At 38.8% G+C, this 12,554-nt stretch overlaps 1 protein-coding gene across 2 annotated transcripts in view; it reads left to right on the forward strand.

Annotated features, from left to right (window-relative positions):
- The window catches only part of PLXDC2 (plexin domain containing 2), a 402,203-nt gene extending 390,711 nt beyond the window's left edge, over positions 1-11,492 (forward strand). Inside the window, exon 14 of one of the 2 annotated variants that reach the window (XM_074946054.1) lies at positions 8,776-11,490. In XM_074946054.1, the coding sequence (XP_074802155.1) occupies positions 8,776-8,892 (117 nt within the window). In that variant the 3' untranslated portion in view covers positions 8,893-11,490. Of the gene's footprint in view, positions 1-8,775 lie in introns of both variants that reach the window. The other variant, XM_074946056.1, reaches the window with a different exon arrangement.
- The last annotated feature ends 1,062 nt before the right edge of the window (positions 11,493-12,554 follow it).

Raw genomic sequence — 12,554 nt, forward strand, 5'->3', positions numbered from 1 at the left:
TTCATGAGCACTCTCACTGATCTAATTCTTCCCTGCACTGACAGATGAGTTCCGCATCCTGAAACTAATGATTAAAAGAAAAAAGAACAAGTATAATTTTTCTGTTCTTTGAAAGTTCTACATTGTCCTGGCATTTTGAATACTGCTATTGATCTAATTGTTATTGCACTGCACTGACAATACATTTATATCTTCAAGAGCTTATTCAGCTCAGCAGGAACCAGCAACTCAGCGGGGAAGACCCAGATCATGTCAGTTGGAAAACCTGTAAAATAAATAATTATCACTGAAAATAAAAGTCAAAAGGGTAAGGAAGGAGGCGTCCAGTTTCTCATCATTCAGCAGCTGACTGCTTAGATGATCCTACCTACTGCTGGTCCTTAAAGTTGCAGAAACTTTTTTTATAAGGAGAAGCATTTTAAATCGGAGAGGTCTATTTTGGAGAAGGATTTGTATCAAGTGAAAGAAAGAAATGAATGAGGTATTTTCATTGGTGTCGCCATATCATCCTTTTGAATTGTACAGCTTGGGTCAATCCGTACATTAAAATAATTTTAATTTATTAAAATTCTTGTGGTACCAGGCAAGTCGTGTTACCCAGTTACTTGGAAGTTAGGTATATTGGAGACACAGTGTTTGTAGGCACTTTGGGTTGGACCTGATATTTCAATACCTGCTCATGTCTGACTGACGTTTAGTCAAAAGAATTGGGTTTTGGGGTTCGGAGAAAAAAACAGGTGGGGCTGGCACTAAAATTGCAAGTATTCAAAAAATACTCGGATAACTGTAAGGGTGCAGATGACCCATAGAGCAATCCTGTTACAGCCAAGATCATCAGTGGTAGACAAGACTAGGCATTTGATTACTTGTCATGGGACAATGGTAGTCCTGGATATCATAATCAAATATTAGTTTATTTGCATAAGGATGATATGGGATCTTGTTGATACTGTGTTAACATATGCCTTTATTTCTTAGTGGAAATTACAATTTATTTTAATTAATGTTGAAGACTGCAAAGCTATCCCAGACAATAGTTGTCTAATATTGAGTAAAAAGGAACATGATTTATATGTTCCTATTGAGAATGTACTAATATTGATTGGATAAACTGAATAGTAAGATCAAAATGTAATAGATTAATATACTTTCTTCCTCCTTTCTTGGTTCATTGGGTAATTCTGTACTGTCGTTTGAAAGCTTTGGCACTCAGTCCTGAGAGCTGTGAGGAATCTATCTTTAAATCTCTCTTCTTGTGAGACATAAACATCTGCTGTTGTCAAAGACTGACGTTCAGTCAAAAAGCCCATAAGCACTTCTAATAAACTTTTCACTTCATGTTAGACATCTTTACAAGTCTTATCCACTGAGCTGGATAAGAATATGTGCCATAGACAGGACTTCAGTGAATTGTGTGAGACATAACATTTGTCAGAAACAGTGGAGGTTCCCTTTTAAAGTTAAAAAGAATGGTCGATATAGAATATAGAGCTAGGGAGGGCAGGGTTGCATTAGAAACCTGAACTTGAAAGATGCTCAGTACCTTCAACTTGCATGGATTTTAATGGGAGGTGACGGTGTTATGTCCCTCTGAGAAGGCCTTCAGGACTTCGCAGGATCAGGCTCTTACACTGATGTAAATCAGAGGAACTCTATTAAAGTCAATTATACACACGTAAAATAGGCATGGGGGGAGACTCAAATCCCCCCATGAATCAAGGTAAGACCACATGATGAAGTTGGTAACTGGTTAGGGATGAAACTGCACAGCAGACTCTTTGGGATTTGGTGCTGGTAGGATGATACTATTAAAGCAAAAGGCAAGTTTTACTAGTAGTTTACAGGCTTCTCAGTACAGGAAATGGAAAGAGACATGACTGTAATGGAGACTGTCCTTGATTAGTTTTCTGACACAGTAGCTGGTCTCACTGCATAGGATTGTACTATTTCTGTAGTCCTCAGTGTGCAGTTGTAGAGGATGGTAAATGTCTCCAAACTACTCTCCATGGATAATATTATCCACAGGTAATACAAACTTATTTTGCAGAAGCATGAAAGGAAATGTAAAAAAAGAATTATTAAGAATTGCAGCAAACTAACAATGAAGCACAGTGCTCAGTGTGCATCATTATAATTACTGTAAATGAATTCCTGTCACAGGTGAAATGTACCATACTATTGACTGATCTTTCATAGAGATTATATGGATCTTTATAAGGGAAAACAATATGTTTCTCAGTTCCTTCAGGAGGCCAGGGAAAGCAGTCATTAGGTGCCAGTACTCCCATACTATAGTGCTTGTACTCTATCTGAAAATGATTATATGCCAGTGAGCACATCTGTTCAGAACTTCTATAATCGATCTTCTCCTACATCACTTATCCCCTAATCTTTATATTCCTGTGGCATCTGCACAGTAGACTTTTCCCTCCCTCTGGCTCACATTCAATGCATTTCCTTCTTCTTGTTTTTATATATATTTACAAACATCTTCCATTTATTTTGTAGCAGTTTCTTTACTGAAACACAGAAATGATGGTTTCCTTTGTTTTCAGGATAAAATTGATTAGAAATCCTGACTGAATTCTAGGCTGTAAAGAAGTATAGTCATTTATAATTTTCTGCAGAACTTCTCAACTGAATTGCAGTTGTCTGTTCAGCTCAAAGCTATGTACTATATTATTTTATAGTTATGTCATCAGTGGTCCTGTGAATAACTATAGATGGGAAGCCTTGTTGGCAATAGAAAATCCATCACACCTCTTTAAATGGTGTCTGGTTGTTCAGAGTGAGTCTGAAGATTGAAACCAAAGGTTTGTTTTCCTTTTCCTCTCTTGTAGAACTATACCAGAGGTAATGTCATTTACTAGAACCCTCGTCATGAAACTCAGCCAATCATATTACATTTCTAGATGGCACTAATTTATATGAGAATCTGGTGGAGGGTTCAGCTTGGGACATGTCTGGGGTTCTTTTAAACACATTACTCTGCAACTGAAAATCAGCTGATTTAAAGCTGACCTGCAAAGGATTTCATAAAAGTCCCTCAATTCAGTATGTGTTGAATGCCCTCAGTTGCCAAACTAATTGGGGCATTCAGCTCATTACAAGCTCTATCTCTTAGAAAGCAGCTTCATGGGTCTTCTGAATCTCCTGAACTAAGCAGCCAAGCTCCTAATGTGGATCCTTCTGTGGTTGACTGAAATTCTGTCAGCGAAGAAAGAATGCTACGGGGGCATATTTGTTTGCATTCCATATTTATTTGTGGCTGATAACTCCATTCTGATGCCCAGCCAGGAATAAGAGTGATGCCCTGAGGCCCAGGATTCACCCAAATGAAAAGGTGGTGAGGGGAATAGTGCTACCCACTGGGATAAGCCTGGAGACCTCCTAGTACAATAATAACAAAGAGAAGAAGCCCCAAATGTCCACACTGTAGTACTTGGGTTGGGAAACACCTCACCTGTGCTCTTAAAAAGGAGACGGGCAAAACCTATCCTGTCACTGCTCCAGGTTCTGCATAAAGATGTTTATTCCAGGCTAAGGGCAGTAGGAACTCCAGCAGACTGCATGGTCCCCAGCAGTGGCACAATGGATAGGTCCATCAGAGGAGTTTGAGTTTGGAAATGTTATTTTATGAGTTATTCTGCTCTGGAACTATTTCTCTTTTTACTTTGATGGCCTTCCACAGGGAACCAACCTCTTTCCCCACATATGGCAGGTCATTCTTCTGCACGCTCAGTATCCATGGCCTTCTGGGGGTTGCAAGACTGGGGGTATTTTCCTCTAGCAGATTTGCTTAGGAAGATAAACTTGGGACCTATTTCTGGAAGATTCACTCATGTGTCAAAAATCCCAGTGAATTCAGTTGCAATACACTTTGTAATACATGCTGTGAGAGCAAGCGAGAGTCTTAGTAGCCCTATTTACAGTACAGCAATTCAGAAAATAGCCTCAAAGGTTTCAAATTCTAAGGGAAAGAATCATGTTTTCTACCTACTTGAGAGAGAGCAAATGCAGAGAATTCATTATGCTGTTCCTGGGCTGCTGTGGTAGCTTGAGGAGCTTCAAATCGCATGATGCCCATTAAGTTACTTTTCGTTTTATCAATTAAAACTGTAATATCTCTACAGTTTTATCTGGGTCAGCAACAAAGTCAAGTGAATCGGTAGCTTGTCAATGCTCTGTTTTCAAAGACTAGATCTTCCCACATACACACATACAAAAAACAACAGCAACAACAACAAAAACCCTACTGTATGTTATTAGCAATGTAAAACCTGACAAGGTAGCACAAAAATAGTTCTCTTACTTCTGGCATGAACAGAATCTTCACAAAGTTTCAACTCTGATGTTTGAAGATGACCTTCAGATTTATTGTTTGTTAGTTTCTGGGGCAACAGCTGACATTTATGCTCTATCCCATGTTAGGTGAACTCATTCATTTTTCATCAAAAGGAAATGCCAATTAAGAAGTATCTTGCCCGTAGACAGCAGAGCTAAAAATGGTAAAATCAGGTTGGAAAACATCTTAATACATTAAAACTTAGGTCATCCTTAGTCACTGTCTTCTGCGACGCTGTTTTTAATTATTTTTCCCTACCGGTTTTCCATTGGTTTTTCATTTTCTCTTTTCATTAGAGACCTATCAGGTCAAATTCTGTTCTAATTTACAATGGTGTAAGTCTGGAATAACTTCATTGGATTTAATCTGGATTTACACCAGTGAATCTGAGAACAGAATTTGATCCCTCTTCGTTAGCAATAACCTAACTATCCTTTTTAATTTTTAAAACAATCTGAATCAAGTATACATGGAAAGTCTAAAAAAAAGTTGGAATGGGCTGAGTGTCCGTATTAGGAAAAACCTGTCCTGTCAAAAGAACAGCACTATACATTCCTACTTTTAATGTTGCGAGGTTTTACACAAAGAAGCCATAGGTTTTAAATAACTGTCAAATAAAATTTAACATTGCACACCTCAAAAGCACACCTGACCCTGAAGGGGGCGGGGGAGGAGGAGGAGCAGCAGCTTTTGTAGTATATCTGCATGACAGTGATCCCCATGTAAGCCTTTCTTTGTGCCCTACCACCAAATTCCTCGCAGTTACAGTCTTTTTGAGATTGGAATTCAGCAGTCCCTGAGAAATTCTTTAGCTAATCCTGCTCTAAATCAGCTTCACTAATCCCAATATAATGTAACAGCAGCGGGTGTTCAGTGGTTCTTAGCACAGATTCTCTCTACCATCAAATATACTAAACAGCAAGAAGCACAGTAACACTACAGCAAAAGGAGACATTTAGAGGAATTTATTTTCAGGACAGGAAAAGTAAAAAGATCTTGTGGTCAGAACAGAGTTTTTCTCACAGTCAAGTGTGAATCTGAGAAAAAAGCCATTTAAGCTGTGTCTCGGTCTCAAAATGAAACTATAAAATTGTAAATGATTTTCTTTCCTCATCCTTCTGTTTAACTTGAGCACTTTTGGAATGTTCGTTTTGTAATTCAGCAGTCCCCCAAAGCGGACTGCTACTTTATGTAGCAGCTTTGAAGAAGAAACAATTGATAATTTAATAATACATTTACTTAAGCCAAAATTTTCAGAAGCGACTAATGACTTTGGCCACTTAATTTGAGATACCTTGAAGGGGCTGCTTTTCAGAAAGTACTGAGCAATCACCCCTTGAAAATCAGCATCCTTAAATATGCATCAGCTTGGGCACCCAAAAATTGAGCCCCTTAAGCACTAAAAGAAAAGGAGTACTTGTGGCACCTTAGAGACTAACCAATTTATTTGAGCATAAGCTTTCGTGAGCTACAGCTCACTTCATCGGATGCAACATAAGCATAAGCACCATAAGCACTAGTTACTTTTGAAAATTTAGGGCTTAGAAGTGTCTTTCATCTCAGAAGGCATTATAGATACACAGGAATCTCATTTCATCTACCACTGAAATGAATCCACTTCACTTGGCTGGTTCTTCGCTGCTGCTTAAAGAACTGATCCAGGGCCTGATGAAGTCAATAGAAAAAAATTCTGTGGGAGCTGGATGAGGCCCTAACAGTACAAAACACATTGGGATGGTTGGAATGAAGATACTACATGTATTTGAAACGGCTGCAGGGAAACTTACTCAGGCAGAATGTAGTTGTCTGGCTCTACCAAAAGAAGTACCAGAGACATTTGATATGGTTTTAATCAGGCTGTGATTTTATTATTAGATGTCTGGGATGTCTTCTGCCAGCCCCCACTCTTTTTCCATCCAGGACTCCCAGCCAACCCATTACTGGGACCATACCAACTGCCCCCCTCCCCCCCCACCCCGTAGCAGGTTTAAGGTGGACTATAAGAAAGCGGGGGTTGGTTCCGTACCATACCATTCATAGGAGCCCCAAACCCTCCCCCCATTCCATTCCTTTAATCAATACCTCCTTTTTAAGTCCTTTACGAGGCCATTTATCTGGTCACTCTATGCCTTTCCTATGGTGTGCCTGCACTGGACAACTGCCACAAGGAGGTGTCAGGTGTGGGTGTGGCTGCCTCCCCCACAAACCCAGTCGCGTTCCCAGACATCTCCCACTGCCCTCTTTTTTATTGGCCAAAACCAAATCAGCACCCAAATCTGGCAGGGGAACCCGACCCTCCCTAAACAATTCTGGTGCACCAGGTTGCAAAATAGCTGAGCCTCTTATGACCCCAGGGAATTTGTTCAGATCCTTGTTCAGATCCTCTTCGCCTTATCCAACGAGGTGGTGCCCCATGGCTCCCTGCCAGACCATGCATTAATGCTTGTCTGACTACACAATTTTTACACCTGGCAAAATTCAAGGATCAATACTGCATCTACTTGAAACTGCTGCAGGAAAAATTATTCAGGCAGAATGTAGTTATTCAAATTGGAATTTTAATTTCTTGGAAACCCAGGTAAGAGTGCCAGAATTTGGCTCTAAGGACTGATATGAAACAGAAATATCTGGTGTATTAATATAGATGGAATATATGGGCCCAAAGAGTCAAACGTGTTAACATGACCCTGAAATGGCCCCATATCAAACATTTTTAAACAAGGTTCGGGCTTAATACCATGGCAAACACATCATCAGAACTCTTTTTAACCTTTTATAAAAGGTACAGAAGAAGAAGGATAAACAGTTAAAGCATTTGAAATGTAAAGTATTAAGTAAGGCTTTCATTTTAACAACATCCCTGGTTCCCTTTCTTTTTGGCTGGAGAGAGTCTTTCGAAGTAAAAACACTTTCTTTGACAGTCTCTTAGATGGTATTAAAGATGGTAATAACTGTTCTCTTGGAAAAAAGAAAAGAAGTTAGTTGAGATGAGCCAGAGCTATTGTCGGTAAAGTCCAACCCTGTTTCCTAGAAGACAAACCAAGACAAACATGCACAAGACGAGAGAAAAAGATAGGAAAAAACAGCTTCCATCTCTGTTGAATGTTGATCCATTTGCAACCGCACTGTATGAAAAACACAGGCACAGTCTTGTCAGACAGTCTGAGACCTAGCAAACTTGTTACAGCCTTGGCTGTTTGGGGCATTGCTTTTAGCTCCCTCTTTCTAAGCCCAGGCTCACAGCAGAATTGCAAAATATGCAGTCTTGGCTGGCTAAGCCAGACCTTTGTTAGACGGAAGGAAAAAGGAGAGGGATCGGAAAGAAAAAAAGAGTGGGAGGAAAAAGAACACATTTGGGCAAGGGTTAGACAGAGTCACACATCCTAGGTGGTGACTGAAATTTAGCTGGCGCCAGTAGAAGCGGAGGTAATGATGACATCTGGTCCCCTCTCTCTGGCCCAGTCTCCTCAGAATATCTTTCAGGCTTAGGACAAAGACAATTTGGGGTCCCCAGAGCTAGTGGGGTTTGCAGTCATGATAGTGAAGCTCGCTCCTTCCTCTTAGTCTGATTTTTCAGTCAGCCAATGTTGCATAGTCAGCTGTCCCCCCCTCCAAAAAAATCTCCTTTTGAGGACACCAAAAGGGAGCGATAGGTGGAATAGCCCATCCCCCTCATTATTTTGTCCACCAGTTAGGCCTCATTTCCAACATGCCAATTTTGGTTAATTGATTTCCGGTGTCACACAGTTTTTGTTTATCAGGCAAGATCTTAACACGGTCCTTGAATTATATCAGTAGGCTGTTTTGTTTGGACTAATTCGGTCTTTCTGTCTCACTTCTGCACTTTTTCCCATCAGCATTTATTGTGATAGATTATTGTGACACTTCATAAACTTTTATCCCCTTTTCCATAGTTAGGCTCACAATTAGGGTAATTTATAGGCCCAAGTACCACATGTCACATTGCAACCTGGACTCCACCTTTCTGCAGTGGAAGAGAGACCATTCAGTGGGACACAGCGTAGAGCTCGATGGGAACTCTCTATGCAGGCCTATGAAAGGAGGCATTGTGGGCAGGCCTGGGAGTGGGTTGATTGGCCAGTGACTCAGAGCACGGTGAAGATCTACCAAAACCCCAGATGGAGAGGGAGGAGACAGCAGGCAACACTAGCTCATCGTCCCAGGACTAGTAGCTAGTGCTGGGCTGCTTGAGAGTGCCAGACTTTTCTTATGAGTTAAGAAGGAAGGATTAACTTCTTCAGCTCTGGTTATCTATCCCTTCCCCACAGCTCCCAAAATGCCCTACAGCATTAGCCAATTGGATTTTAGTATCAAGGCAATTGAAATTACAAGGTACTTTTCAACACTTGCTTTCTTGTTGTTGTCCCTTACATATTCTAAAAAGGATTTTGTTCTTGTTTCTTTTGTAGCGCCGCCCAAGCAGATGGCCTGCAATGAAGTTTCGAAGAGGCTCGGGACATCCTGCGTATGCGGAAGTGGAACCAGTTGGAGAAAAAGAAGGCTTCATTGTATCAGAGCAGTGCTAAAATTTCTAGGACAAGAGCACCAGTACTGGTCTACAGGTGTAAGACATTTACTTTGCCTCTCTCTAAAGAAAAGGAGGCCTAAGCTGCTGTAGCTGTAAAGAAAGAAGATTGTTGGATAAATCTTGTCCAAGAAGAAAAAACAATCTAGGATAGCAGATTACCCACTGCGCTGTAGTTTCCCTTCGTGGATTGACATACAATAGTTCATTCAGAACACCCTGAGTGGACATCTACAGTCTGAGAAATGTGGCACAAATGCCATGTTATTGGCTGAGGTATGGGATTGCATAAGAATAAAAAAATATAATAAAGCTTTAGTTCATCAGGGTGCTACCCTTTTGTTCAAGCATTCTTCTCTGGTTTCTCAAAGATAAACTGTGTTACAAATCTGTAACCTTTTCATGCAAAGAGCAATGATCAGTTTTGACAAAGTTGCTAAGAAAATAAATTCAATGGAGGTAAAAAATAAGCAATTTTCTGTACTTCTACAAATGAATGTGGAATACAATTCTGAGTGTTCAATGCCAAACTAACATAACCAAGTGAGTGAGTGAGTTACGGTACAACATCTATTCTTTCCAGGAGTAGTAGAATGTTTCTTGTACTTCGTTGGTTAATATCCCTTAAACAAGCCATGATAAAGAATTATAAAGTTAGCACAAGGCGGTTAGAAAAAATAGCTGGGAGTTTTCACTATGGTGAAATTGGGCTGTATAATTGGAGTTCATGGTGAAATTGGAGTAATTTTCAGTGTCAGTGTTCACTGAACAATTAATTATCGGATTTGTTTTAAGGGATGTTGCTTCCATTTCCAAACAGTGGGCTGAAATGAAGGCAACAGATGCTTTTGGCTGATGCTGGCAGAAATCAACATAGACCATTTCTCAGACAATGTGATGAAAAAATGTTAAGATTTTAAACAAATGGGTTTTTATCCTCATCATGAGTCCTTCCCGAGAAGCGTTGCAGATTCCAGTGCACCCCTCCCAGAGATAGAGATTCAAAGTATTGCAGAACCCTGCTGATTCATTCAGTGATTTTGTTTAATACACATAGTAGTTGCATAAATATATATATAAATATTTTTTTTTTTATAGCTAACACAAGGCAGGCTCTTGTGGCTGTTAAGACTGCATTTTTGTCATCCAGACGGAGGAAATGGATTGCATTACTGCATATTTCCACTGAGTTGTAAAATAATCCTTAATATTAGAATATTTTTATGTTGCTTAGGGATGGTGGTTCGTTTAGTTGCAGTGCCATAACTTTTCTGCCGACTGGAACCACATTTCTTTTCATATCAACCCTTTTCCTCCCTGACTAGGGAAAAACAATATGATAAATTCCCAGTGAAAAGAAAATATATTCCTTTGGGTGGAAAGGGGTTAATATACACTGAGCTACTAAACTTTTCAATTCAGGTATTGTATGTACATTTTATTGTGGTCTTTCACTTTCAAATCTTTTACATACTGTACAAGCAGAGGCCCTTGAATCATTTTAAGGTACAGTATTCAACATTTGCAGTTTTAGGTCTCAAGTAGTTTAGACACCTTGTAGTTACAACCTTAATTAATCAGTTATTTACATTTCTTGTCAATGCTCGTATGGTCTAAATTTGTTTACTTAACTCTGTTTTAAAAATAACATGATTTTTACTTGTTATTTTCTTCAGTAAATTATACAATACTGTATTTTCTGTATTCATTCTTTATTCTGTGTAACACACATTTTACTGTCGACTTTAAATCATCCACTGTGAGGTTTGAAATGTTCAAAATCTAACCAGCATTAATTTGAAACTGATAAAAACCACATCTTGAGGTCTGCTGAAATCTTGCAGCGATCACTCTTTTCAATTTGTGTGGCTCTATCAACACCTGTTTCTGATGGGGGAGGGATTAACGTACTGGCTATTAATGCAGATAGCAGTAATCAAATATATGCACATGCCTATCTGGTGACACTAATTTTTAAAATAAAACACATAACAGTACACATAATTTAAAAAACAAACTTCCGGGGTCTGATACTTATAATCACTTTTTCTATCTTATTCCAAGTAGATTTGCAATCATCAGCTAGGATCTATCAGCCTAATAAAACAATCACAGAACTCGCACTTGTGATTTTTGAACCATGATGTCCTCACCAGTTAAAATACATGTTATTCCAGATCACATCATGACACATCAGCCAACATATAAATGTTGTGAATCTGACTAAAGAGTATCCACATGGTACTGCAATATGTGTGGTTGTCTTAATGTTCATGTAAGTAAAGACTACTCACAGAACTCTGGGTTTGAAGGTGAAGTATTGGCTTAGTAAAACAAGCTGGATTCAGTTTTACTTATGTATGTTATACAGAGTAAACAGTGGAGCTGGCTGAATAATACTGGTCATGTTATTTGTGAGTTTCATGATTTTTTTCATAGTCAGCAATTTTTTCTGTTTTCATTCCTATCCCCTTTATGGAGCTGGATGAAAAGTTTGTGATAATTCACAAATAAACATACATTTGATGACATTTCTTAATTGAAATATTCATGCTTTTTTTTTTCACTCTTTGGCCATCCCTGGTAAATTGGTGACAGATTTCACTGAATGGCTGACATAAAAGAAATATCTTAATAGAGTTGATTTGGCTTTCCCATACTTCTGTGTACTTGGTTATACCATTATTAGTTGCTGGATTTATTCAATAGGCATATTCCTGTGTCTGAAGAGAACTGATGTCTGAAGGGGAAAATTCCTGCATACCTGTAGAAACTGATAGTGTCTCATCAGTGTCTGCTTTGATATATTCTGTAGTATGTTCCATTTATCCCAGTGGGCGAAGGTAATTAAGTAATCTGTTGTTTTATGATTCCATCTGCTTTTCTACATTTTTAAAAATTAAAAGTGATACAAATGTGATTCTTTGCTCCAGCAGTTGTAGTGAAATATCAGAAGACGCAAAGAAGCCTATAGTTATCACTTTATAAACTGTAACATTGATTGATCCAGGTGTCCCTCTTCATGACAATCCAAAAGCCTGATAGCGGTGGAACAATGGCTTCACTAACAATCTCCCTGGTCCTTAGTCTTAGCATACTTCAGAATTATTCATCTAGGTAATTGTTTATTTAAAGTGCCATTTATTGTAGCAGTTACTGTATCTCATAGCCCATTTCTCTATGCACAGGTATTTGCATACAAATAGATGTTGAAGTGATTAGAAAAGTTTCATAAAATTAGCCTTTCCTATTTTTTTCTAGATTTAGTAGAAGTGTGCTTTTAAGTCTAATGTCCCCAATGAAATTATGACATTTTCTGCTGCAGATTACAGAAAAAAGGCACTTTCCAGGAAAAAGATTTCAAACTACTTTGCCAAATGGCACCTTAGACTCTTAGTAAAATAAGTCAATAAACTAGATACATGTATTATACACAGAAAATATTTGTTAAAAGAACACTATTAAGATTGCAAAGCAAAGCACTCACAAGTTGCCTGTGAAACCTAAATTTAGCCCCTTATGAGCTTGCATTATGATACAGTGTTTAATTACATGGCTGCATATTAGTTTTTCTATAGGATGCCTGCCTCATTCAGTGATGGGGGTTATTTTCTTTTCTCCTCATTGTTCAATTTGTGGCCCCATGTCTTATTTATTGTGTGC

The sequence above is a fragment of the Natator depressus genome, chromosome 2 (assembly GCF_965152275.1).
Source record: "Natator depressus isolate rNatDep1 chromosome 2, rNatDep2.hap1, whole genome shotgun sequence".
In the NCBI taxonomy this organism is placed as follows: Eukaryota; Metazoa; Chordata; order Testudines; family Cheloniidae; genus Natator; species Natator depressus.